Source organism: Rhamphochromis longiceps, linkage group LG14, assembly GCF_057381845.1.
Source record: "Rhamphochromis longiceps isolate RC_006_pf linkage group LG14, R_longiceps_female_GT1.1, whole genome shotgun sequence".
In the NCBI taxonomy this organism is placed as follows: domain Eukaryota; kingdom Metazoa; phylum Chordata; class Actinopteri; order Cichliformes; family Cichlidae; genus Rhamphochromis; species Rhamphochromis longiceps.
The window spans coordinates 40,725,471-40,747,970 of NC_140570.1; the positions used below are offsets into that span (position 1 = coordinate 40,725,471).

The 22,500-nt window shown below is 47.7% G+C and overlaps 1 protein-coding gene across 5 annotated transcripts in view; it reads left to right on the forward strand.

The window, feature by feature from the left end:
* The window catches only part of exoc3l2b (exocyst complex component 3-like 2b), a 38,744-nt gene that overhangs the window by 8,737 nt on the left and 7,507 nt on the right, over positions 1–22,500 (forward strand). For 4 of the 5 annotated variants that reach the window (XM_085379514.1, XM_085379515.1, XM_085379512.1 and 1 more), the window contains exons 2-9: positions 10,399–10,896; positions 11,319–11,542; positions 19,029–19,291; positions 19,376–19,642; positions 19,750–19,868; positions 20,165–20,279; positions 20,436–20,546; positions 21,046–21,146. In XM_085379514.1, the coding sequence (XP_085235640.1) occupies positions 10,436–10,896; positions 11,319–11,542; positions 19,029–19,291; positions 19,376–19,642; positions 19,750–19,868; positions 20,165–20,279; positions 20,436–20,546; positions 21,046–21,146 (1,661 nt within the window). In that variant the 5' untranslated portion in view covers positions 10,399–10,435. The remainder of the gene's footprint in view (positions 1–10,398; positions 10,897–11,318; positions 11,543–19,028; positions 19,292–19,375; positions 19,643–19,749; positions 19,869–20,164; positions 20,280–20,435; positions 20,547–21,045; positions 21,147–22,500) is intronic. The other variant, XM_085379516.1, reaches the window with a different exon arrangement.

The window sequence follows — 22,500 nt, forward strand, 5'->3', positions numbered from 1 at the left end:
GAAGTTAGTGTTTAGAGCAGTTACACCGACCCTGCTGAACAAAGATTTGCATCTGTGCTGATTACAGAGGACTCTGTTTAAACCTGCAACAGCGTTTATTTTCAGTACAAACAAGGTGAAGTCAAACAGCGACAGGTACAGAGCAGCGTGATCACACGGCGTCACCATGACGACAGAGCCCAGCAGTGTCAGAGGATACAGGCTGAAGCCCCGCAAACTCAGAAGTCAGTGAACGCAGCACGTTCCTGCTTTTTCCCATTAGTGCTGCAAACAAACAGAAGAATGCAGACTGATCAAAGTCCAGGCTTTGTCTTTATTTGTCCTTCACACCTTTCTTTTATCGTTGCTTCACCTCCCTCCTCCTCCTCCTCCTCATCTTTATTCAGCTCAGTTGTTTCAGAGGCTGAAACGCTGCAGGCTTTTAATGAAGCATTAAGAAACTGTCCACTGTGATGGAAACATGGACGCTCCTCCCCCGCTGCTGACTGTCACATTTTAACTTCCTGTTGAGCCATGTGCAAAAACAAAGCAGATATGACAGATCTATGAACTTCAGTTTCTGTGCGAGCCCTTCTGCCCTGCAGAGGAACTGTTTTGACCTTTGACCTCCCTACTGTCGGGCATCCAAACTGCTGATAGCCTGCTGATGACTCCAAGCTGCGATCTTAACCGAGTAGTTTTTTGATCACAGCCAAACGTCGAGTAAAACAAAGTAATAAAAAACGTGAAGACCAAGCCTGAAAGCGCGCCAGCTCTCCGGACGTCTGATAAAGTTTATCGCCGCGTATATTAAAGCTGCTCAGTTGTGGCAAACAGCCTAATCACAGTGATTTGGTCGGTATTGCAACGTCCATTATTTGACGTGATTATTCATTAACCCAACAGGCAGATATGGAACTTAATACGCTTCCTTTCCAGGTATTTCTTTTAAATGTGACTCAGACAGCTGGAGTGCAGGTGGAGGAGGGCGCAGGAACACATACCTGTGTTCCATCTTTTGCACATCTTTGAAAACAAGGTTCTTTTATTTTGAAAATTCATTATGTGTCTGGCTTCCTGTCCTCCTCATCTGCTCTGTGCAGGCAGATGTGCAGATTTGTTTCCACTGATACTGCAGCACGTCTGATGGCATTGTGACGGTTGTGTTCAGTGTCAGGTCAGCTTGGGTGGGTTCTGGTTCTCAGGCTCAGACCAGTGAGTGTTTTTCACCCTAACGTCCGTCTCGCAAGGCGGAAAGGTCACCTGCAGCTCCGGCTGTTGGAACAGTATTCGAGGACCTCGGTAACGAGGGATCAGGGCGAGAAACATCAGAGGAAACCGCAACACTCTTGCTCCACCAGCAAAGGATCTCGAGCTGGTTGCCTCCCAGTGAGGAGGCTGCTGGTTAAGCGAGTGTTTCTGCAGGTGGGCGTGAGAGAAGGATACAGGGACCCTGTGATGGATTTTGATGGTGATTATTTCTGATTCGGAGCTGTTCAGTTTCAGGACATTAGCCTACATTCATGCTTTTAACTGGCTGTTGCTGTGATTGGTTGTTTTGCTGTCAGGAGGTTTGATCGTGTGCTTTAAAAGGCGTTTGCTGTTACCTGTGGACGTTCGTCTGGATGAACTGAAGCAGTTGGTGGTTAACCAGATAACCAGACCATGTAATGGTAACCAGCTGCTAACCCACTCCTGCTGCTACCTGTTAATACGTACATTGTGGTTCGGACCTGGATATTTAGCTAAGGTTGGAGCTGGTTGAAAAAGTCCACAAAGTTTCAAACGTGGAAGCAGCTCAGCGTTACCTGCTGACCGTCCTTCACCTGACCCGTAACAATTAAACAAATAAGTGCTTTAAGAGGAAGTGCTGTCGTCTAACGACATAACAACCAATCAGAGCGTAGCTTTCACCCCACTGATCCAGCTGAGTGCTAACCCTTCAGCTGTTGACTCATGAGGACACAGTGAGCTGTGACCATAAACCAGAACTATGGGAATTCAGGCATGTGCAAACAGACTGACGGGTTAGATGCTGGCCCGTGGACGTTTTATTGGTCATCAGCAGCACAGGCACACCTTCGCTGAGTGCTCATTCAACTTTGGACCGCTCAGGTTTAAGTTTATTAAGGTCAATCAGCGCAGCTCCCGCAGCATCAAGTCTGCACACGAGCCGGAGAAAAACGTCTGGGAAACTGAGTTAAAGGATGATGGATTTGGCTCCACGCAGGCTGTTGGGTAACATGATGTTGGGGGGGAGGGAGGGGGTGATTGCCAAAGTAAAACCAGAGTTTGAGACTTTCTGCTTCGATCTGATTCGCCGGAGCGCAGCCATAAAAGCTGATTCGTGCTTTATCGCCACGAGCTGATTAAAAACATATAAAAGAAACAAATATTAACAGGGATTCAGATTTAAGACTGTGACTTCTAGAAGACACGAAGGTCAAACCAAAACAGGAAGTAAACACGAATAAGCATCCAGTTCAAAGCTTCTCTACAGTTTTCCAGCTTTTAGATGTCGTTTTCTGTGGATCCGTGACCCTGTTAAACATGACAGAGCTGATCCTGATCTGAACTCAGATCTCTCACACAGGTTGCACAACAGCCATCTGTAGATAAAAGTGCTGATGATGTGGGCTCAGGTGTCTCAGGTGTCAGATTCAGTCTGGCATGACAAAATCTTCCACCTTTCAGAAGATTTGGCCAACACACTCACATTCATCTCAGAGTTTTCATTCAGCCTCCAGCAGCTGTCCAGAGGATCAGAGATTTCTGCGTTTATTACAGCTTTGAGCTCTGACCAGCTGTCGTCCTGGAAACCTTCTCAGTTTGGTGCAGCAGCAAAATAAAAAGCTGCTTTCCAGATGTAAAAGAACAAAAAAAATGAAAACGTTTGAAAAGCAGCTGTGAGTGAGATGAGAAGCACAACACAGGAAGGTCCAAGCTTTCAAAATAAGAGCGATAGGACTAGTACATTAATCATGGATGGTGGATTTAAAAAAACATTAGTTGAAGTCTGAGCATCAGTTTGGTGACAGAACATCTGGACAGCTGGAGGCGCTTTAGCCGCTACCTTAGTGAGTTACTAGTGATTTGGTTCAGTTCTTGCTCTTACTTTGCATTAATGACCAGCTGTGGTCACACTGACACCAATCCCTTTATTAACTGCTCTGTTTTAGAGTTTGAGTTCTTTGAAACCAAGCAGACAGAAACGTTACAAACTGCACTCGTTTGCAGAGACGCGCGACTCGCCGCTACTTTATGTGCAATAAAAACAACTCGACACTCCACCTGCTCATCCAAATATGCTCAGGTCTGCCTCCAGACCCTCCATCGGGCTGCTGCATCCTGCTTTTAGTCAGAAGCTGCAACCGTAACATCGCTGATGCATGTTTTTAGCATCCTGCTCCGTTTAGTTTGGTGAATGAAAGGCTTGAAAAAGCCTTTTTAAACCATTGTTACCTGTGTGTGTGTGTGTGTGTGCGTGTGTGTGTGTGTGTGTGCGTGTGTGTGTGTGTGTGCGTGTGTGTGTGTGTGTCTGTGTGTGTGTGTGTGTGTGTGTGTGCGTGTGTGTGTGTGTGTGTGCGTGTGTGTGTGTGTGTGTGCGTGTGTGTGTGTGTGTCTGTGTGTGTGTGTGTGTGTGTGTGTCTGTGTGTGTGTGTGTCTGTGTGTGTGTGTGTGTGTGTCTGTGTGTGTGTCTGTGTGTGTGTGTCTCTGTGTGTGTGTGTGTGTCTGTGTGTGTGTGTGTGTGTGTGTGTGTGTGTGTGTGTGTCTGTGTGTGTGTGTCTCTGTGTGTGTGTGTGTGTCTGTGTGTGTGTGTCTGTGTGTGTGTGTGTGTGTGTGTGTGTGTGTGTGCGTGTGTCTGTGTGCGTGTGTGTCTGTGTGTGTGTGTGTGTGTGTGTGTCTGTGTGTGTGTGTGTCTGTGTGTGTGTGTCTGTGTGTGTGTGTGTGTGTCTGTGTGTGTGTGTGTCTGTGTGTGTGTGTGTGTGTGTGTGTCTGTGTGTGTGTGTGTCTGTGTGTGTGTGTGTGTGTGTGTGTCTGTGTGTGTGTGTGTGTGTCTGTGTGTGTGTGTGTCTGTGTGTGTGTGTGTGTGTGTGTGTCTGTGTGTGTGTGTCTGTGTGTGTGTGTGTGTGTGTGTGTGTGTGCGTGTGTCTGTGTGCGTGTGTGTCTGTGTGTGTGTGTGTGTGTGTGTGTCTGTGTGTGTGTGTGTCTGTGTGTGTGTGTCTCTGTGTGTGTGTGTGTGTCTGTGTGTGTGTGTGTGTGTGTGTGTGTGTGTCTGTGTGCGTGTGTGTCTGTGTGTGTGTGTGTGTGTGTGTGTGTGCGTGTCTCTGTGTGTGTGTGTGCAGTACTTTTCCTTCATGCTGTGAGTGGGACATGAAGCTGTGCTGAGTACAGTCATCATTACACGGTCAGCTCTCCACAGCCACCTTTTCGCACACACAGGTTTTGGGAACTGTGACGTCTTTTTCAACATTTCGTCTCCACCTTTTCCTTCATCTCCACACGTAGAAGCAGCTTCATGAAGCAGGCTCTGGTGTAAATATTCCATCGTGTGTGTTTTTGAGCCGGGCTGCTCTGATAAAAAGAACTTTATGGCTCCAAAGTCAAACCCAGCTCAGACCGGCTGGGCGGGGCTGAGCCACGGTCATTACTTCACAGTTTTAAAGTCCAGGATTGCGTGTGTGTACGGGTGGGTTATTATCATGTAGCTCACAAAAGTAATAATAAATAAATCGATGGAATTTGTCTGAATTCGGTTCCTCTTCCTGCGCGCACGTGCTGCCCTCCTCAGCAGGAAGCTGTTTAACAGTCGGGACACAGCGAGGCCGGCGTGCACTCTGAGCTGCAGCTGCAGCGATAATAAGAACAGGCTGCACAGGTTAGCCTGCAGGCAGAGGACAGAAAAACAAGCCAGCGCTCCACAGATCGCTCTGAAACTCCAGGACACCGCTCGGGACGATTATCGAATTACCATCACATAATATAACTGCTCTGATATGAGGTCACGGTTACCCACACTGCATCTGTCTCCCATTAAGGAAAAACTGTCAGCTCAGCATCGTCTGTGAGAGAAAGCAGCTGTTCAGAAAAATGTCCTCCCTGCAGAGAGGAACGTGCAGCTGGGACTGAAAGTCCTGCAGCAGAAGGCGCGTCGGTCACACGCATGGCAGCGCGGGGGTCGATGTCGGCTGACAGGAAGCTGCTGGCAGTTATGTTTACAGCGTCGCTGTGTATGAACCATTAATGTAGGAAACGAGGCAGCAGAGGTTTGGACAGTGCAGGCAGGGTGGTGTAGGTGGAGACGAGTGTCAGGGATGGATAGTGATGGAGAAGGTGGAGGCCGAGATGAAGACGTTCAGATGTTTATTGGGAGTGAGCGGCATGGACAGCACCAGGAATGAGTCCATCAGAGGGGCAGCTCAGAGTCCGAGAGGCTCAGATTGTTTGCACATGTGCAGAGGAGAGAGGGTGGATATGATGGAGCTGCCAGGCAGGAGGAGAAGGGGACGAGCTCAGAGAGCGTTGATGGATGGAGGGAGGCAGATGATCCGCTGGGGAGGCATCGACAACGAGAGGAGAACTGGCCTGTGACTGGACCTCATTCATGTGTCCCAGTAAGAGCAACCTGCTGGGCTCGACAGCTGGTTTTCTCTTCCGTCCAGCTGAAGTGCAGACTTCCTCTCACATCACTGAAATGTCCTAAAGATGATTTCCTGTCTTGTTGGAAAACTGACGGCACCCACTGAGGGAAACTCCTCCCGCTGTGTCAGCTGACCGGCTGCAGCTCTGTGGGAACGCCGTCAGCCTGACGTCCAGAAACACGGCGAGAAGCTTCCGCATCAAACTGGCCACTTATCATTCCAGTCACTGAGCAGCAGATTCCCAGTAAAATTCCACCTCCGCCTGCTCACAGGCTCACTGTGTGTAAACACAACATGGATTACTGTGTGTGTGTGTTCACCTTTTGTCCCTTTGCAGAACAGAAACAAATGAAACACATGAATGAGCAGCGTCCCCGAGCAGACTGCACGACTGTAGCTGCTCGCGTTAGCTAACAGAGACCGCTGTGACTCCATCTGGACCCAAACGATCGTCTGTGGTGTGAACGTCCTGCTGATGTCAGCTGTAGCTTCTCGTGTTTGGGCTGCTTTACAGTCACAGTACTGAGAGCAGCAGTTGTGATCGTGCTCAGTGAAACTGTCAGCTTGTTGCCTTTGAAATGGTTGCTTTGAGGACTGAGACCAGCTCTGCGGTTGCAGTCAGTTCCTGTCTTCAAAGCGTCTTCAGTGCATCAGGATGGCAGCAAAATGGGCTGCGATTGAAGGGGTCAAGATGGCATCTGCATCCAATCAATAGCTGTGTCCAAATTCATCCTCCCAAGGCCGAGAAGACTGGAGGTTGTGAAATTGGACGTTCTAGCCGCTGTCTGGGTGGAGTTGAATGAACTCGGCCGTCTGCTCCTTGCTATCTGAATATAACAGGACGCTGGAGTAAACTCTCGACCGTCTCTCACTTCTGTTCAATCGGTTTTCTGTTTGACGTTTATTCAGCTGTGTGAAAAATAACTTTAATCTCAGCCAAACAGATTCACTCAGGAACAAATCAAACACTGAAAAAAGCCAAACAATAACATTTTAAGTTATCTGAGTGACGTATACATCACGTTTAACCTGAGTAGTGACAGACGGCGGTGGGTTTGAAAACGATGAAGCCGGGAGTCCGGTGTTCTCACCCCGGTCAGCTATCGAGCAGGTGGGTAACAGATGTCTTCGAAAACGTCGAAGCACTTTTGCAAACATGTGATGTCCTGATAAATCTGCAGATATTTGATGTTTACACAGCTACTGTCTCGCCTTCAAATGTGTTAAGAGTTTATTTTGTGACCCAGAAAGACAAATAAGAGTAATTTTAAATAAGAGTAATTTTAAAACTGCCGCCAACGTTGGAAACTGGACTTGGCTGGGCCGCGCTATGAATTCTGGGATAGGTCGGGCCACGAAGGACACACCGACCCATCCTTCAAATTCGGGGAAATGAAGGACGCATTTGAAGCAGCCGTCGTCTCGTCGCTGTGACGGCCTCAGGAGGATGCAGCCCATGAATTTGGTCACTTGGCGAATAACTGCCGCCCCCTGTAAGAAAGCTCGTGTTACTGTTCTGCGTCTGCAGTGGGAGCAGATTTGTTCGTCCGTTCTCGTGTTTGGGCCGCAGACATCCAGTCAGGCATCGAGAGTTTGAGCTCAAAAACATGAATCGATGATGAATGTGGGCAGGAAGCAGGCGATCAGCTGCCGGCCCTTCTTATGAAATGATTCCTGTTTTTGGACGTTCTGTTTCCTCCAGCAGACGTTAATCAGCTGATTATCTACACAGTCATTAATCAGCCGCTGAAGGTCAGGGCTGAAGTCTGTGCCTCCCTCTGATTGGTTATCTGCTCCTCTTCCTGGCTTCCTGTCTGTTTTGTGACACTGAAAAGGTCGTGACTCCTTCGCCTCCACGTGATGCTTAAACGCCGCGTTGAACTCGTCCACACGTGTGTGTGACGACACTGTGGAGCAGCGAGGTGTCTCTGAGGATGTGATGGATGGACGTTTGGATGACAGGTGGAACATCTAATCTGTACTCAGCTGTAGTCTGATTGGCTGGTGTTTTTGCTCCTAACAGACTTTTAGGATCTAAAATAAAACAGCACAGACAAAAACAAGCGTCAGACGCCGTGCTTCATCTGTGAGACCAGGTGAAGCAGCATGACGGAGGTGAGCAGCGGCCTTAACTCAGAGACCGCAAACAGAGCTCCAAAGCTTCAATCTCATGTGGGCCCAGCCAGTAAAACCAGTCGCGCTGCTCGATTCTCCCTTCCATCGCTGATTTCTGTGTTTGAGTTGGGCCACAGACAGACGTTAAAGAGCTGAATTAGGATGTGCACTCGGCACCTTTGTGTGGATTCTGTCGCTGAACGCACGTCTGTCTGTGTAGTAAAGTCAGTGTCCTCCCAAGTGATGGAAACAGGACTGTGAGGGCGCACTGGGAGCGGATGTTGTTCATGTTGTTGGTTTCCAGTCTCACCAGCTCAGGACACGCTGCTGCTGCCAGAAATAGACTCCCTCTCACACACACACACACACACACACACACACACACACACACACACACACACACACACACACACACACACACACACACACACATGTGAGGAAAACAGTGAAGAAAGCCAGCAGGCTGAAGTGGGAAGTGATTCAGTGGTGTTGGTTCCATAAATACCCAGCAGCCCTGGCGGCAGGCTCAGGAAACCCATGCGGAGCCCAGTGGCGCTCACACACAGCCTGTTTTCTTCAAGAGGGTCGCAGGGCATCGCGGAAGCTTCTGGACACAAACAATAGGAGCGGAAAGGACAACGATAGTGTGACAGGCAGAGGCGAGGACTCCTGGGCCCACGAGGCGGGGCCCGGGTACAGCCTCCAGACCGCCAGGAGCGGGTTGGCAGGGGGACCAGCGTCGGATCGGGGGTTGGGGGGTGGTCAAACACGGAGAAATCAAGTGGTGTGAATGTTAGGACTGTTGTATGCAGTCTATGGATGCAGCTTCCCGTAGACTGCATCCAGGTTGGCCGATAATCTGGGATCAAATCCAGTTCAGGTCCTGTGTGTGTCCATGTTTCAGTCTGAAGGAAGTCTGCTTCAGTTTTCAGCACAGACGTGTTAAAATCGCAGGTGGAGTTTACAGAGTGGACATTAATGAGTGCCGCGCTGGTCGAGGGCACATTTAATCATTACAGGGTTTCCCATGAATCATTACCGAGCGGCTGCCTGTTAATGTTTGCAGAGTTTATGAGTCTTTGTCTTCAGGCTTTATGGTTTTGGGAACATGTGACACCAGCTGCTTTACGACAGGATCTGCTCGCTGTCATTCTGCTGCCGGGCTTACCGGCGCCTCAGACTGCTGACATTATTTCAGAAGACCCCTGCCGGCCAATCGGAGAGCTCGATTTCTGTTAGAGCGTTCTGAAAACGTTCCTGAAGAGGTTCAAAGGAACCTGCAGCATCCGTGATAGTCAGGTGTGTCCTGATGTGCGTCAGAGCACCTTCGTCCTCCTGTAAGTCATCAAAGCTGCTATCTTTGAAGAACAATTTATCTTCTGTTCTCTGACAGCCGCAATCTGAAAATCAGCACGACACTGGGCGGCTCTGGAAACGCGTCTCAGCGTAAAGACCTGACAGTTTTTCTCATCGGGTGGAAATGAAATATTCAGCCTTTTCTAAATGTTCCTGCATTTGTAAACAAATACCGGCACATGGAAGAGGAAGTCTCGGCATGGATGTCCGCTGGCTGCATCGAAAGCCCCAAAATATCAGCTGTTATCCCCAGAGGCAAAGTCCTGATATATCCGACGCTGCCTGCTTGTTTACGGGGTTATTCCTGTTGTCTGTCGGAGGCTTCCCCGCGGTTTCATGCAGGTTTTCAAAGTCTGCGATGAGTTTGAGCCAAAAAGAAGGAACCTGCGCCTCAGCCGTGTGGGTGTGGCCACCATCAGAGTCCACATTAAAACTAACTGTGTTATTATTGCTGTTTTATCATGTGATTATATTTATGATGCACACGAACCAATCTTCCACATCAAGGTCAAACTGACAGCTCGGGCATCTTCGGGTAGGAGGCGGATGTGTTGCCATGGTCACCGACCATCACAACACCGTGAGTGTGACCTCTGCGTTATCAGAGCAGCTGTCAGAGTGTAACCGACAGCCTACGTCAGGGTGGAGTCTTATCAGAGCTCAAACACTAAAAAAGTTACAAAAAAGCAGGTGTGTCCTTCAGGTGTGTCCCGTGGGCGATTATTCATCCTGATGAAACGAAATAAAATCTTCTGAACTTTTTCATTTTCAGCCTCAAACTTGATTAGTATTTTATTAGTATAGTGAGCATCCTTATCATATTGTAAAGATAAAGAACTAATATAATAAATAATAAAAGATGAACCTCAAATGTAATTTTCCAGTAAAACTAACAAGTTGATGAATAAACAGGTTTAATCGTGATTAAAAAATCGACGCAGTGACGGGGCGGAAACGTGTTTTTCTTGTTGCGCTGATATCAATCAAAGCGCGTTACGATGTTTTTCTTAATTACAGAGCATCAGCAGCAATGATCTGTTTCTAGCAGCTTATACGTCAGTAACTGTGAGAACGGGATTTGTGCGATGGTTTTTCTGACGAGGAACGTGAGACACAAACAGCAGACTCTGGTCTTCGCCCACCAGCAGGGGCTCTGGAGCCAAACTGGTTCCTGTTTGGGCCTCTAACTTCTGACCTGTACATGATGAAAATTGTGACGATGTTTGTAGCTGAATCTGGTTTTGCACAATAGCGTTTTAATACCATCATGAAGCTTTGACGCCTCCCCCCTTCCTTCTTTTACCAGGTCTCTCCCTCCCTCTCCCCCCTCCCCCAGCTCCATCATGCCCATCTTCAAAAACCTCCCAGTGCGCCTAAAAGGTGGTCCGACTCTAGACAACGCCCTATTCATCCGCAGGATGAGCCTCAACATCACACCCCGCCATCATAACCCCTTTGACAATGATGACGACAGTATCCATGGTAACGGGGGCCATGGCAACCACTGGTCACCCGGCAGCTCCCTGCTGGACGGCGATGTGCCGAGGGACCGCAACCCATTTGAGGATGAGGAGGATGAGAACGAGGCCAACGAGGGGAAAAAAGGAAGCGGAGGAGGTTCGGTGAAGGGTTCCTTCAAGTTCATGTCCCCGCTGAAGAGCCTCGGGAAGCTGGGGAAGAACCTGAGGATGTCGGGAAAGAGTGCCACGCTCTCCCCACAAGGGTCGCTGCAAGGGTCGCCCTCACCTTCACCTTCTCAGAAGAAGAAGAGAGGAAGGAGGAGTTCTGAAGGAAGTCTGCTCAGGTAAACGTGGGATTAGAGTAATGGCGATGAAAGATTATGAATGGGCTGAGTTTGTAAGGACGAAATGAAGGATTCACACTGACATTCAATATAGAAGATAAGAACTTGGAAGGGCATTTGTGAATGTTTAGATAGGAGATTACAGGGATCTGTTAGAGGAATTAAAAATCTGTCAGTGTAACGTGGCTCAAGGGGAAGGAGGATTAGAGGCCTTGATGTGGACGAGGTGGAACGATAAGCTTTTTGTTTTGGCGAGTTCTTAAGTTCCAAGTTCAAGATACAAACAAAAATTATGAGATTAGTAAAGTAAAAGTGTCAGCGGGTAGAGACCTCTGTGGGAACTGTGGCGGAGTTTGGTCCGTGGGGGGTAGTTGCTGGACTCGTGACAGTCTCTGACCTTTCTCTTTTTGTCTTCACAAAAGGTTTGCAGGAAAATATCGTGACCCCTCCCGTAAGGAATCGTTAGCCAACGGTGAGCTGAACTGTTCGGAGAGCGAGGGCGACTCGACCAGCCGCCGCGTGTCCTTCATGAGGATGGTGGGCCTGGGGAAGACGAAGAAGGAGTCCATGACTGACCAGTCGTCCCAGGGTCCCGAGGACCAGTCGGTGCCGGTGGAGGAGGTTAAACCCAGAGAGCCACTGTCGGGTAAGAAGTCCTGGCTCAGCACGGCAGAGACACGAACTAGTTTTTTACAAATATAAAAACTTATATTAGGTTTAAGTTTACGGTATCAGAAATACCACGCTTAAGTCCTGACAACATGAGATCGACCCAAGATAATCAGATTACTTTTGTCACACGGTTTGACATGGTTCAGATGTCACTTCCTGTCGATTCCACAGCTAAAAGCTTCTATTGTTAGACTAAACACTTTCCAGTGTCACCACTATGACAGGACATTGTACCGGTGGAAGGAAACTACAGATGCGTTGGCATGTCCACCCATCCAAGAACAACTGTTTGTGTTCTCAGCTGTTTCTGGGGTTTCAGATTCCAGTGAGACCATCAGCCACAGTCAATCCTTCAACTTACTCCAAGCTGCACACAAGACACAGATATTCTGTCTCCAGACGTTTTCAGTAGCAGCGTTATCGTCCCGTTCACAGCCCGATCTGATCGGCGCATGTCGGCAGCCTGTGGCTATTTTAAACACGGACGCTGAAAATCAATGGATGGAGAGGGTCGGTGAGGAAGGTGATATCATGGCCAACTGGGTGACGCTGAGATGCTGTAACACTGGAATGTGTGTGTGTAATGTCATAAGTACTGGGCCGGTCATGGAAACTTTGTAAGGGCGTCTATTGTTTATCACACCCTGTTTACGCTGCCATTTGGTAATGAATGATTCAAGAGTGTGTGTGTGTGTGTGTGTGTGTGTGTGTGTGTGTGTGTGTGTTCTCAGTTCCTCCACACCCTTGTTTGTATGGTCAAACGGCTTCTCTGCTGCACTGTGTTTGTTTTCATCAGCAGTTATTCTGTCAGTTATTTTCTCATTCGTGAAGTTTAGAAATCAGTGAATGTTTTTGGCAGAAGGAGTCGCAGTGATATGAAACGTGTTGGACTCTGGAATTCTGGGATTTCGAGGCTGAAATTTCAGTCCAGTTTTATTTGTACAGCACCAAATCACAACTACAGTGCTTTATATTGTGATTTAGACCCTACAATAATACATACAGAGAAACCCAACAATCATATGACCCCTATGAGCAGCACTTTGGCGACAGTGGGAAGGAAAAACTCCCTTTTAACAGGAAGTGTTAGGGAGTTTTTATTGTTTTATTTGCTTATGCTTCAAAAGTTATGTTACACATATTTCACCAGACACAGTTTTCTGAAGAAACAGGAAGCTGACCCTGTGACACTGGGATTTGGGACAGGAAGAAACCTCCAGCAGAACCAGGCTTAGGGAGGGGCGGGGCCATCTGCTGCAAGAGGAGGAAGACATGTCTGTGTTTGACTTTAGCTGCTGATCGGCAGCTCGTGCTGTTTGTTTGGTACCTGAGGATGAATTTACTGGGTCATCTACAGAAGCAGAACCTGCAGTCGCTTCTCAGATTGAGGTGAGCAGAGAGCTCTGGATGCTCAGGTGCGGGCTTGTTTTCAGATGCTGCTAAACCACCGTATCAGCGGATCAGGTTGCTGCTGAGCGTGTGTGTCTCTGAAAGTACAAATGGTCCTGACTCCTATAATCCTGTTTGGCAGTGAAACAGAACGCAGACAGAGCTGCACCGGGTCAGGCTGGCCTGAGAGAAAGAAGGACTTTACCTTTGCTTCTGTCTGAACAGACAGCAAACACCTGCTGATCAACATCGAGCAATAAAACACCTGCAGAGCAACAGTCGAACAAATCAGGACGAGCACAAACGCAAACTGAACACCTGCACAAGTAAAAAGGAGCCACAGAGCAGCTCGAGAGTCTCAGCCTGGATCTGTGGGAGCTTTCTTAAACCTGAAGGCTCTGCTCCTGATCAGAAAAGTGCAGTTGCACTGATTTGAAAACGTCACGGCAAAACACAAAAGTAGCAAAACGAGTTTGCTTTCTGAGGAAGAGCAAACAGTTTCACACAGCCTGTGCTTGGCTGTCGCGTCCAAAGCATTTGAATGCAGCGCAGCAGAAAGTGCTGCATTTCTCTGAGGTGTGATCCAGTGGAAGCACACAGTAGAGCGCTGCTGACCTGCTGCCTAATGATTTCCTGTGCTGAGTTCAGGTGCAGTCTGAGCCGTGCTGGGGTCTCGGCGCTGGTCCTCTTGGTTTGTTGTCTTCATGCGTGCTGGCTTTTTATCTAAGCATGCAAAGCTGGCAGATGTGCATCAGCTGCTCTGCACAGCAGGTATGCATCAGAACAGGGCGCCGAGCAACAGCACGCCACTGATCGCCGGCCCTCTGTGATTATATAACGCTCGCTGCCTTCGTTAGATAAGAACAAAGGCTCACAGATCGACACGTTTCATATAAATTAAGAAATGATCAAGTTGAGCATTTTTAGGTCCCAGCATGAAACTTTTGTCCCAGTAAAATAAAACGTTCGGCCTGCTGTGCTGCAGTCACGTCAACCTGGCAGAAACACCGAGGTCACGGGCGCTGTGGTTTTTGTTTTCTTCTTCTCTGCGCAGGTCGGCTGACCTCTCTGTCATTCCAGGACGGTTACAGCATGTTTCTGGTCATGTGGACGAGGACCGTCTGTGTTTGGTTCTTCGAGAAAGTCGAAGCGTGTTCGCCTTCTGAAGCTGAAAATCTGGAGTTTAAAGTTCAAGCTGAACGAGTTTGAATCGCTTCAGACTTCAGTGAACACAGAGCGACACGGTGCTACAGTCCGCTTTACTGTACATATATTTTACCACACTTTGTTTCTTCGCCAACAGTCCGGTCACCGTAGTAACGGTGATTGGAGCGAAGGTCACAAAGGGTTCGAGTAGCTGGCAGAAGGAGGAGGGGTCAGTAAAAGCCTCGAGGCCTCACAAAGGGGAGTGACGCGCCTTCATTACAGCCTTTTAGTTTGAAGGACTTCTTGGAAGTGACGGAGAGTGATGAAAGACCCGCTTCATGGAATTTACCCCTGACAAACTGCTGTGTGTGCTTCATTAATGCACGCTCATGTTACCGCTGCACGGCGGCTCCGCCGGCCGATTGTCGGCGTGTTGCTGCAGGCCTCAGGAAGAAGGTGAAATATGAAACAGGAAGTCCACTTTAATGGGTCTTAAAAGCCCCAAACACTCGATGCTCAGGTGTCATTCAGAGGTGAAGCAAGGACGTGTGAAGCTGTTTGGATCCACAAACACTAAAAAGCTCCCGTGTCTCCGCTCACGCTCACGAGGCGAGCTTTCACGTTTGAACACGAGAGTAAAACTCAGCATGTTTTTTTTTAATACGGAGGTTCTGATTGGTGGACGTTTTGTTTCATTGACTTTTTCTTTGATATTTGGCAGCGTCGCAGGGACGTCATTGACTGCCGTTCTCTTTGCTGCTGTCAGATTATGTATATTTTAGGGTAAAATTTAAGCCGAGTTTTATTGTCATCCCAACGATGTACACCCGAGTAGAGTAGGACGAAATCCTCCTGGATCAAAGTACAACTACACAGGAGTAAGATGTGCTTAGAAAAGAATGGGAATGAGACTAAATCAATACAATAGTCCACAGAGTGGAGCAGTGAAGCAGCCACGATGCTAGTGGCTTTCCAAATGCAGCGCAAGGTGTAGCCAATGACGCGCTCAGCGGTCGGCACAATCCTCTGCAGGGCTCTGCGGTCGGACGCGTGGCAGTCGCCTCAGGAAGTGCAGTCGCTGCTGGGCTCTTTTTATCACTGATGAGTCGAGAAAATAAAAGACTAACGTGAAAGTAAAGCAGTAAATCTAAAATTAGGACACGAGACGCGTCGTGGCCAACCATGAATGATGTGTTCATGGTTGGTGCAGGACAGTTAGAGGTTTTTCAGCGGCTGCACCATCCTGCTGACCAGCTATCAGCTGCTGGAGGACTTCCTGTCAGTGGCCACAGTGGGCGGCTTATCTGACACCAGCGGCTTCACTGCTCTGCCAGCAAACACACACTTTTAACAGGAAACCTTGAGAGACTTCACAGGAAATCTGCACGGAGGCTGACGATAGATCAAAAGTCCATTTTCTTCTCTCCTTTTTCCATTTTTGTTTCTTTACTTGTCCAAATTGGATCTCTTCAGCTTTTCCTTGTTTCCTGGGATGTATCTCCACTGGTGGATATTCATATCAAACATAATAAAGGTACTGAGGTGAGTGTATGTGAGCCCAAAGCACAGGCTGCTAAGCACTTAGTTTCCCTCGATTCCTTCAACTCTTGGATCTCTGTGAGCTCACAGAGGGAGGATGTTTCTAGCATGGCCATCTCAGATGCAAAGGCCCCACCCACCTGCTGTTCAGTGTGTGTGAGGGGCAGCAAATCAGAAGACAGTCATGTCCAAGAGGGAGAAGCTAAACCTGCTTATTTCAGACAGAGAGTGAACTGAGCAACAGTGACTTCACACTGTTGCTGAGTTTTATTTATTAGCAGCAACCTTTTTGAATTCAAATAAAGTTTGTCTGAATAAACAACAGTTGTTTCCTGAGCTGTCATGAAAGGTTTGGCCTGCGTCTGCAGGAAGTAGGCGGTCTGATCTGAATGCTCAGCTCTGCGTCTGAGAGAAACGCGACTCTCTTCGGTTTGACTGTGAAGCTGCTGAGTCGTGTCTTCAGTGACCGTGGGCATGAAGCCGGAGCAGATCTGCGACTGAGCTCAGGAGAAAAATGTGAAAACGCAGCTCAGATTACGCTCCACATATACAGACACAGTACTGCTACTGTTCATGCAGACAGACGTGCAGCACTACACATGAAAAGCACAGGAGTACACTTAATTAAATACCAAACGACACAGGCGCATATAAAAGCAGCTTCGGTTTCGCCTCCGCGGGGTTCACCGGGTTTCATCGTCCAGCAGCCAAACTGCAGCCGCGAGCTGGACGTGTTTTCACATCTGTGTAAAGTGAAACTAAAGACGCAGATGTTTCATCTTAAAATATGTGCCGCGTCTGGCGTTCAGCATCACTAATGTGGACACATCGGCAACAGCGTTCACACAATTAACATTCAGGGCTCACGGCTGGAGCCCCAGCAGCTGTGGGGCGTTCAGGGCCCGAATGACTGTGGGCAGTAAGGCTGGTATCAAGAGTAGTGGGAGGACCAATAGGAGGACAGCGTTCGATAACTTTAACCAATGGCAGCATCATTTTGTCAGGTATTGAATGGTTGTGTCCAGTAGTTGTGCCTTTCTTTAAAAAAACAACAAAAAACACAGTTTTCCATTTTCTGCCTGTCTCACCTTATTACATCACACAGGTGGGGAGAAATGAAGATGTTTGATTGGTCGAAGTCGTGTCTGAACCAAACGTGGTAAAGAAGCTTTGACTCTGGGATCCATTCATCCCCAGCATCTGATGTGAAGTGCACTGTGACGTGGATTAAACGGGTTAGGACCACGAGCGGTGATGGAGGTGGTCGTGGTGGTGCGAGGAAGAGGGTGGAGGGGGGTGGGGCTTCGTGCATCCAGCTGGGAAAGATTTCCTCTAAAGTCTGAAAGTGAACAATGAGAGCTGTGTTTGAGAGGAGGGGGCACGGTGTGTGTGTGTGTGTGTGTGTGTGTGTGTGTGTGTATTCTTAATTATCCATTCACATGAGGACCCACTAAGTTTTGGACTGTAGTTGGTTGTTGGGACATTTTTTGGGGATGTTTCTGTATCATGAGGACGTTTTTATTCTCATACTGTACGTTTCAGTGCAGACGGGACATTTTATGGGGAAATGCAGGCACGTGGATCCATTTCTGCTCTATTGTTCACTGCTGTGACTTTTCCTCTCGGGGAGTGGGGTGTTTTAAAAAGTCTAAACTAGATCTGTGACATCTAGAAACAAAAGGTCCTTCGCGCAGCAGCTGAGCACGTTTACAGTAAAGGATACTGTGCTGTGGTTTCCTCAGTGCACAGATCACAGTATGTGTGTCAGGCAGGAAATCCACTATTTCCTCATCTATAACTTAAATGTGCAAAAAGTATTCAGAGAGTTCATGTTTCAGTCTCCCTGAAGTTAAAGACACACATTTGACAAGCAACCCCCCCTCCTCCCTGTGACCTTTGACCTCATCGCTGCTGCAGTTTTTACAAACTTTATTCCACCGTCAACCCAAAAACAACGAAAGACAAAAGTTCAAAGTGGGGATGTTCCACTCACATTGTTCTGCTTATAGAGATGATCTTCCTCTGGGCTTTCACTGTGTGTGTGTGTGTGTGTGTGTGTGTGTGTGTGTGTGTGTGTGTGTGTGTGTGTGTGTGTGTGTGTGTGTGTGTGTGTCATCCTCGCTTCCTCTGCACATCTGAAGGGCCTCACATCCTCCTCGCTTTCTCCACACACAAACAAACACAGAAGGCTTTTATTTTGAAAGAGTGGCCCTGGAGAAGCCGTCTCCTGTGATGAAACAACTGATGCAGGAGAAGACAGAGTTTCCTGTCCTGCTGTGTGTGTGTGATGAATAACTGAGTCATATTTCCCCTGTAATCACACATGCAGTAATGCAGTATCCTCTGTGATGGACATTTTTTGCTCCACCTTCCGGCTGTGACCAATCAGAGCAGAGATAAACACTTTAGTTTCTGACCTAATCGTGTCTTAAGAGTTTATGCTGAGAAATGATTATTAACCGCGAGACAGGGCCGAGCAGTGAACGCAGACCAGCAGCAGCTTCACGTCTTGGTTGAAGTCATCCTGAAGGCTTCGAGTCGTTGTCTGGCAGCTCTCACAGGCCAGCGAGCTCACTAAGGACCACTGTAATGCACTGTGTCTATATCACAGAATAAATGTGCAATATTTATGAATATTGGAACAAACACTATATCAGTGACAATCAAGCATGGACGCAGACAAGCAGCTGTTCCACGCTCGTTTTCCGCCTGTCAGAGCGGATAAGCATGATGCAGCTCTGTCGAAGGGGAAGCCTCCCTCAGTGACATCAGCAGACGCTGACCTCAGAGCATTTTGCAAACTCCTGCAGACATTTTTACAGCCAATAAAAGAGTGAGAAACAAACATGTTCGCAGCCTGAACCTCGAAGCCTTCTGCTCTCCTCACCTAATTTCCCTTTCACGTCAGTCAATCGTATAAAGTGTATTAATGTTTGGAGCATTTGTTCTTTGTTGCGCAGAGTTAGGGTCCAGTTTGATGAGTGAAAGTTTGGTCTTACCCCAATATGACCGTCGGAGGGGCTCGTCTTCTTCTATGCATCAGAACTGAATCATTGTTGTGGTGACGGTTTAATGTCCTCAGGATTCCCGTATGCTTGTTTGACATTCACCTAGGGACCATTTTTGGTCCGAGGACACCACAAGGGTTACAGCTGTCTGTGAAGGTTCTCAGTCATCCAGGTCATCGTAGTCTAAGGAGCTTGGAAAGAAAAGCGTCTGGACAAAGGACCCCCTGATGATCCTCTACCTAATCACATGAGCCAAGGTTTCACCCCTTGGCTCATGTGATTAGGTAGAGGATGCTGTTTTCTTCACGGAGAAATGCCAAACATCCTCCCAAAGACATTTGGATGGATGACGTCTTAACGTTCCTTTGTCTCCTCCAGTCCTGGAGATCCTGCAGCTGGTGAAGAAGCGGGACCTGCTCCTGGCTGACACCCACATCCTGGAGCTGGAGCAGGAGTGCAACGAGCGAGCTGCCGCGATGCAGCCCGAGGACGCGACGAGCCCGAGCGTCAAAGATGGCGGGCGGAGGAAGGCGAAGGATGTGGAGCTGCTGTACGAGGAGCTGCAGAAGGAGCTGTGGGCCGTGGTCAGGGAGTCCCTGAAGTCTCCGACAGCCGGGCCCAACCTGGGTCTGGTGGTCCAGGTGAGGGAACTCTTCTGTCGCCATGGCAACTGATGAAGAACACGAGAATATTCGAGTTACGTCAAAGTGCTCTCGCTCTAACAGGTGCTGCAGCAGGAGGAGCAAGTTGACAAAGACTGGGAAGTCAGCGAGGGAGCTGCCCCAGGAGGCCCGAGGCCTCGCCGCCTGAAGCAGAGGTGGAAGGAGGCGGTGGAGGAGGCGGCTGACGACTCTCTGCCTCAGACCACCGAGTTCACAGCCGGAGAACTGAACAAGTACCTGGACCGGCTCCGAACCCGGGTGGTGGAAGACCTGGGGGCTGCCAAGAGGAACGCGGTGTCCATCTATCCTGAAGAGTACCAGCCCTTCCAGGTGAGTCAACACCTGGACACAAATACACAAATCCTGACCTAATGGAATCGATGTTTGCAGCCTGTAACAGTCCAAGCACTCTAACGTCTGACCTTTTGACCTCTCAGGTGTACGTACAGAGCTACCACCAGGCGGTTGCACGGCGACTGAAGACCATCACTGACAACCAGCTGCAGATCACAGACATCTACTCCCTGCTGGACTGGCTGCACAACATGTACAACAGGTACGCACATGTTTCAGGTTTGAACCGTTTACACAGGACAAACAGACGAACCTGAAACCAGAGTGACCCTCGATTGGTTTTGTCCCTCAAGTTTGCTTGAAATTCAGTGTTGAAAGTATCATTAATGACCTGCAAGGAGAAATAAACCCAAAGACAGTGACATAAAAGCTGCAGATGTGATGGAGCATCAGGTTTAGATACACATGAGTCTGTGTGGACTCAGGCTTGCTGCTTAGGTTGCTCATGTGTACGTGTGTGTGTCTGTGTGTGTGTGTGTGTGTGTGTGTTTGTTTCAGGGATGTTCTGGGGACTGTATGCATAACAAGTCCATTCAACCACTCTGAGCTCAGTCCTCTGCTGCCGTCAGAGACCGTGGACAGGCTGGAGCTCGACTGTCTTAACTCGGTCCGGGTGAGAGAGAGACACGTATTCTCACCTACCTTACTAACAGTGGCCCGTATAACCAGGCTGACCGAGCAGGGACCTCTGTTTTGTACACACTTCTAAAAAAGTAGCATGATGTCAGTGCTTTGTCAGTGATTTGTTGCCCGGTTCTTCCCTGCGCAGGCTAAAGTGACCACAGAGCTGAGTCAGGTCCTGGACGACGAGGAGAAGAGATGGATGGAGACGCTGCAGATCGAGGAGTACCAGATCACTCTGGCCAAGACGGTCATAGAGGTAACCCCCAACCTGCTGCCCCCGCACGCACCTTCGTCACTATGGCTACTGCACACACTCCATGAATGAGTCTGTGCACCGCCGTGAAAAGCGTTTCCTGTCTGTTTAAATACAGGATATAATCAGAGTGAAGTGTTACATAAAGGTCTATTCCGCTGCATTTCTTACGCTGATTGTTTTCTGGGTTTGTCCTTCAACTGCAGCCAAAGTCAACATCAAACATTTCCTCATCTCTCTCTCTGTCACACACACACACACACACACACATAGACACTCTTTCATTCAAATTTGCACTGAAAGCAGCTGCTGCCCTCTAGTGGCCGAAGCAGGTGTAGCTTAAAGGTGCACATCAGTCACCAAATCAAATCATTTCTGTCTGCCATTCACCCGAGTATGTTTGTTGAGTAAACGACGAAAGCTGTTTCTGACAAATAAAGTTGTTTTTAAAGGTTTGAGGTGTGTGACAACCGTACCGTCTGTATGTTTATCTGTGTTTTAGAGGTTGCAGGCCGATCTGGAGCGTTCGGCCTCCATCAACAGAAGTCTAGGCTCCAGAGTGGCGCAGTGCAGCATCAACGGCCTCGCTGACTTCCTGTACAGGTACGTTCTTTTCAAAATAAATGTTTTTTTTAAGCTAGTCATTAGCTTCATAAAAATCAAATAAATAACAGAAATAATAGCTGACATTGAAAAACAAACAATAATAAAACCACATGAACAACCTGATGAAATAGAAGTTAGCAAAGCAGATGTGTGTCACCAGTGTTGGTCAAGTTACTTGAAAAAAGTAATCAGTAACTAATTACTGATTACTTCCCCAAAAAAGTAATCCCGTTACTTTACTGATTACTTATTTTCAAAAGTAATTAATTACTTAGTTACTTAGTTACTTTTTAAAAACACGATTTACAACCTGAATAGGTGATAAAACGATAGATCTCTCAGCCCAATTCTACTTTTTCTACATAATCCATCATACAAAATGTAATCAAATGGAAAAGTCTCTTTTTAAAACTTGTTTTATTAGTTTTAATCTTTTAACTTTATGCATCAAGCAAAAATTTAATTATCTGCAACATTCTCTGACTGGAAGAAATTAGTTTAACATTTAAACCTATTTTCTGCACATTCCAGCACATAAAATAAAATATTTTTTGTGTTTACACTCAGTCTTTCAAATAGATGCAAGTAAAACACAGCAGAACATAAATAAAGTCAGAGACTCAGCGGTCCTGTTGCTCTATTTTCACCTGTAAAGCAGGAGTGGGGTAGGCGGAGGTTTGCCCTGGTGCAGGTGTGCCGCGGTCAGTGGAAGAATCCGCGAGTTTCTCTGTGAGTTTCCCATTACGTCGTAGCTACTCGGTGCTTGTTTGGAAGTTTAGGGGTTTTTTCGCTGTAAAAAGAAGTTTTCTTCCCACGCACAGCGGACACTAATGTTTTTGTCACTTTTTATGGAATCAAACTCAAAGTAAGGTCAGTACTTCCACGCTTTAAACGCTGCACGCTCATACTCTCTCCGCACTCGATATATGATCCATTGTTGATCTGCACACAGCTGTTGTCACGAACGGTGCACTCGCTTACGTCACTGTCGTGAGACATTCTCGCAAAAAAAAATGACGGTTTTAGTAACGCAGTAATGCAGCGCTCCTACGGGAAAGTAACGATAATCTAATTACCGTTTTTGCAATAGTAATCCCTTACTTTACTCGTTACTTGAAAAAAGTAATCAGATTACAGTAACGCGTAACGCATTACTGCCCATCTCTGTGTGTCACAAACACTCAGAGACCGTTTACAATAAAACAAAACGCTCTAAGATTAATTTTCTAATCAAATTCTAATGTACATTTTTTTAATTTTAGGGTTGGCAGTAAAATCAAACACAAGTTCAATATGATTCAGTACCATTGTAATCCGTATGTAGTTAATAATTTACAAATGTTTCTCATGC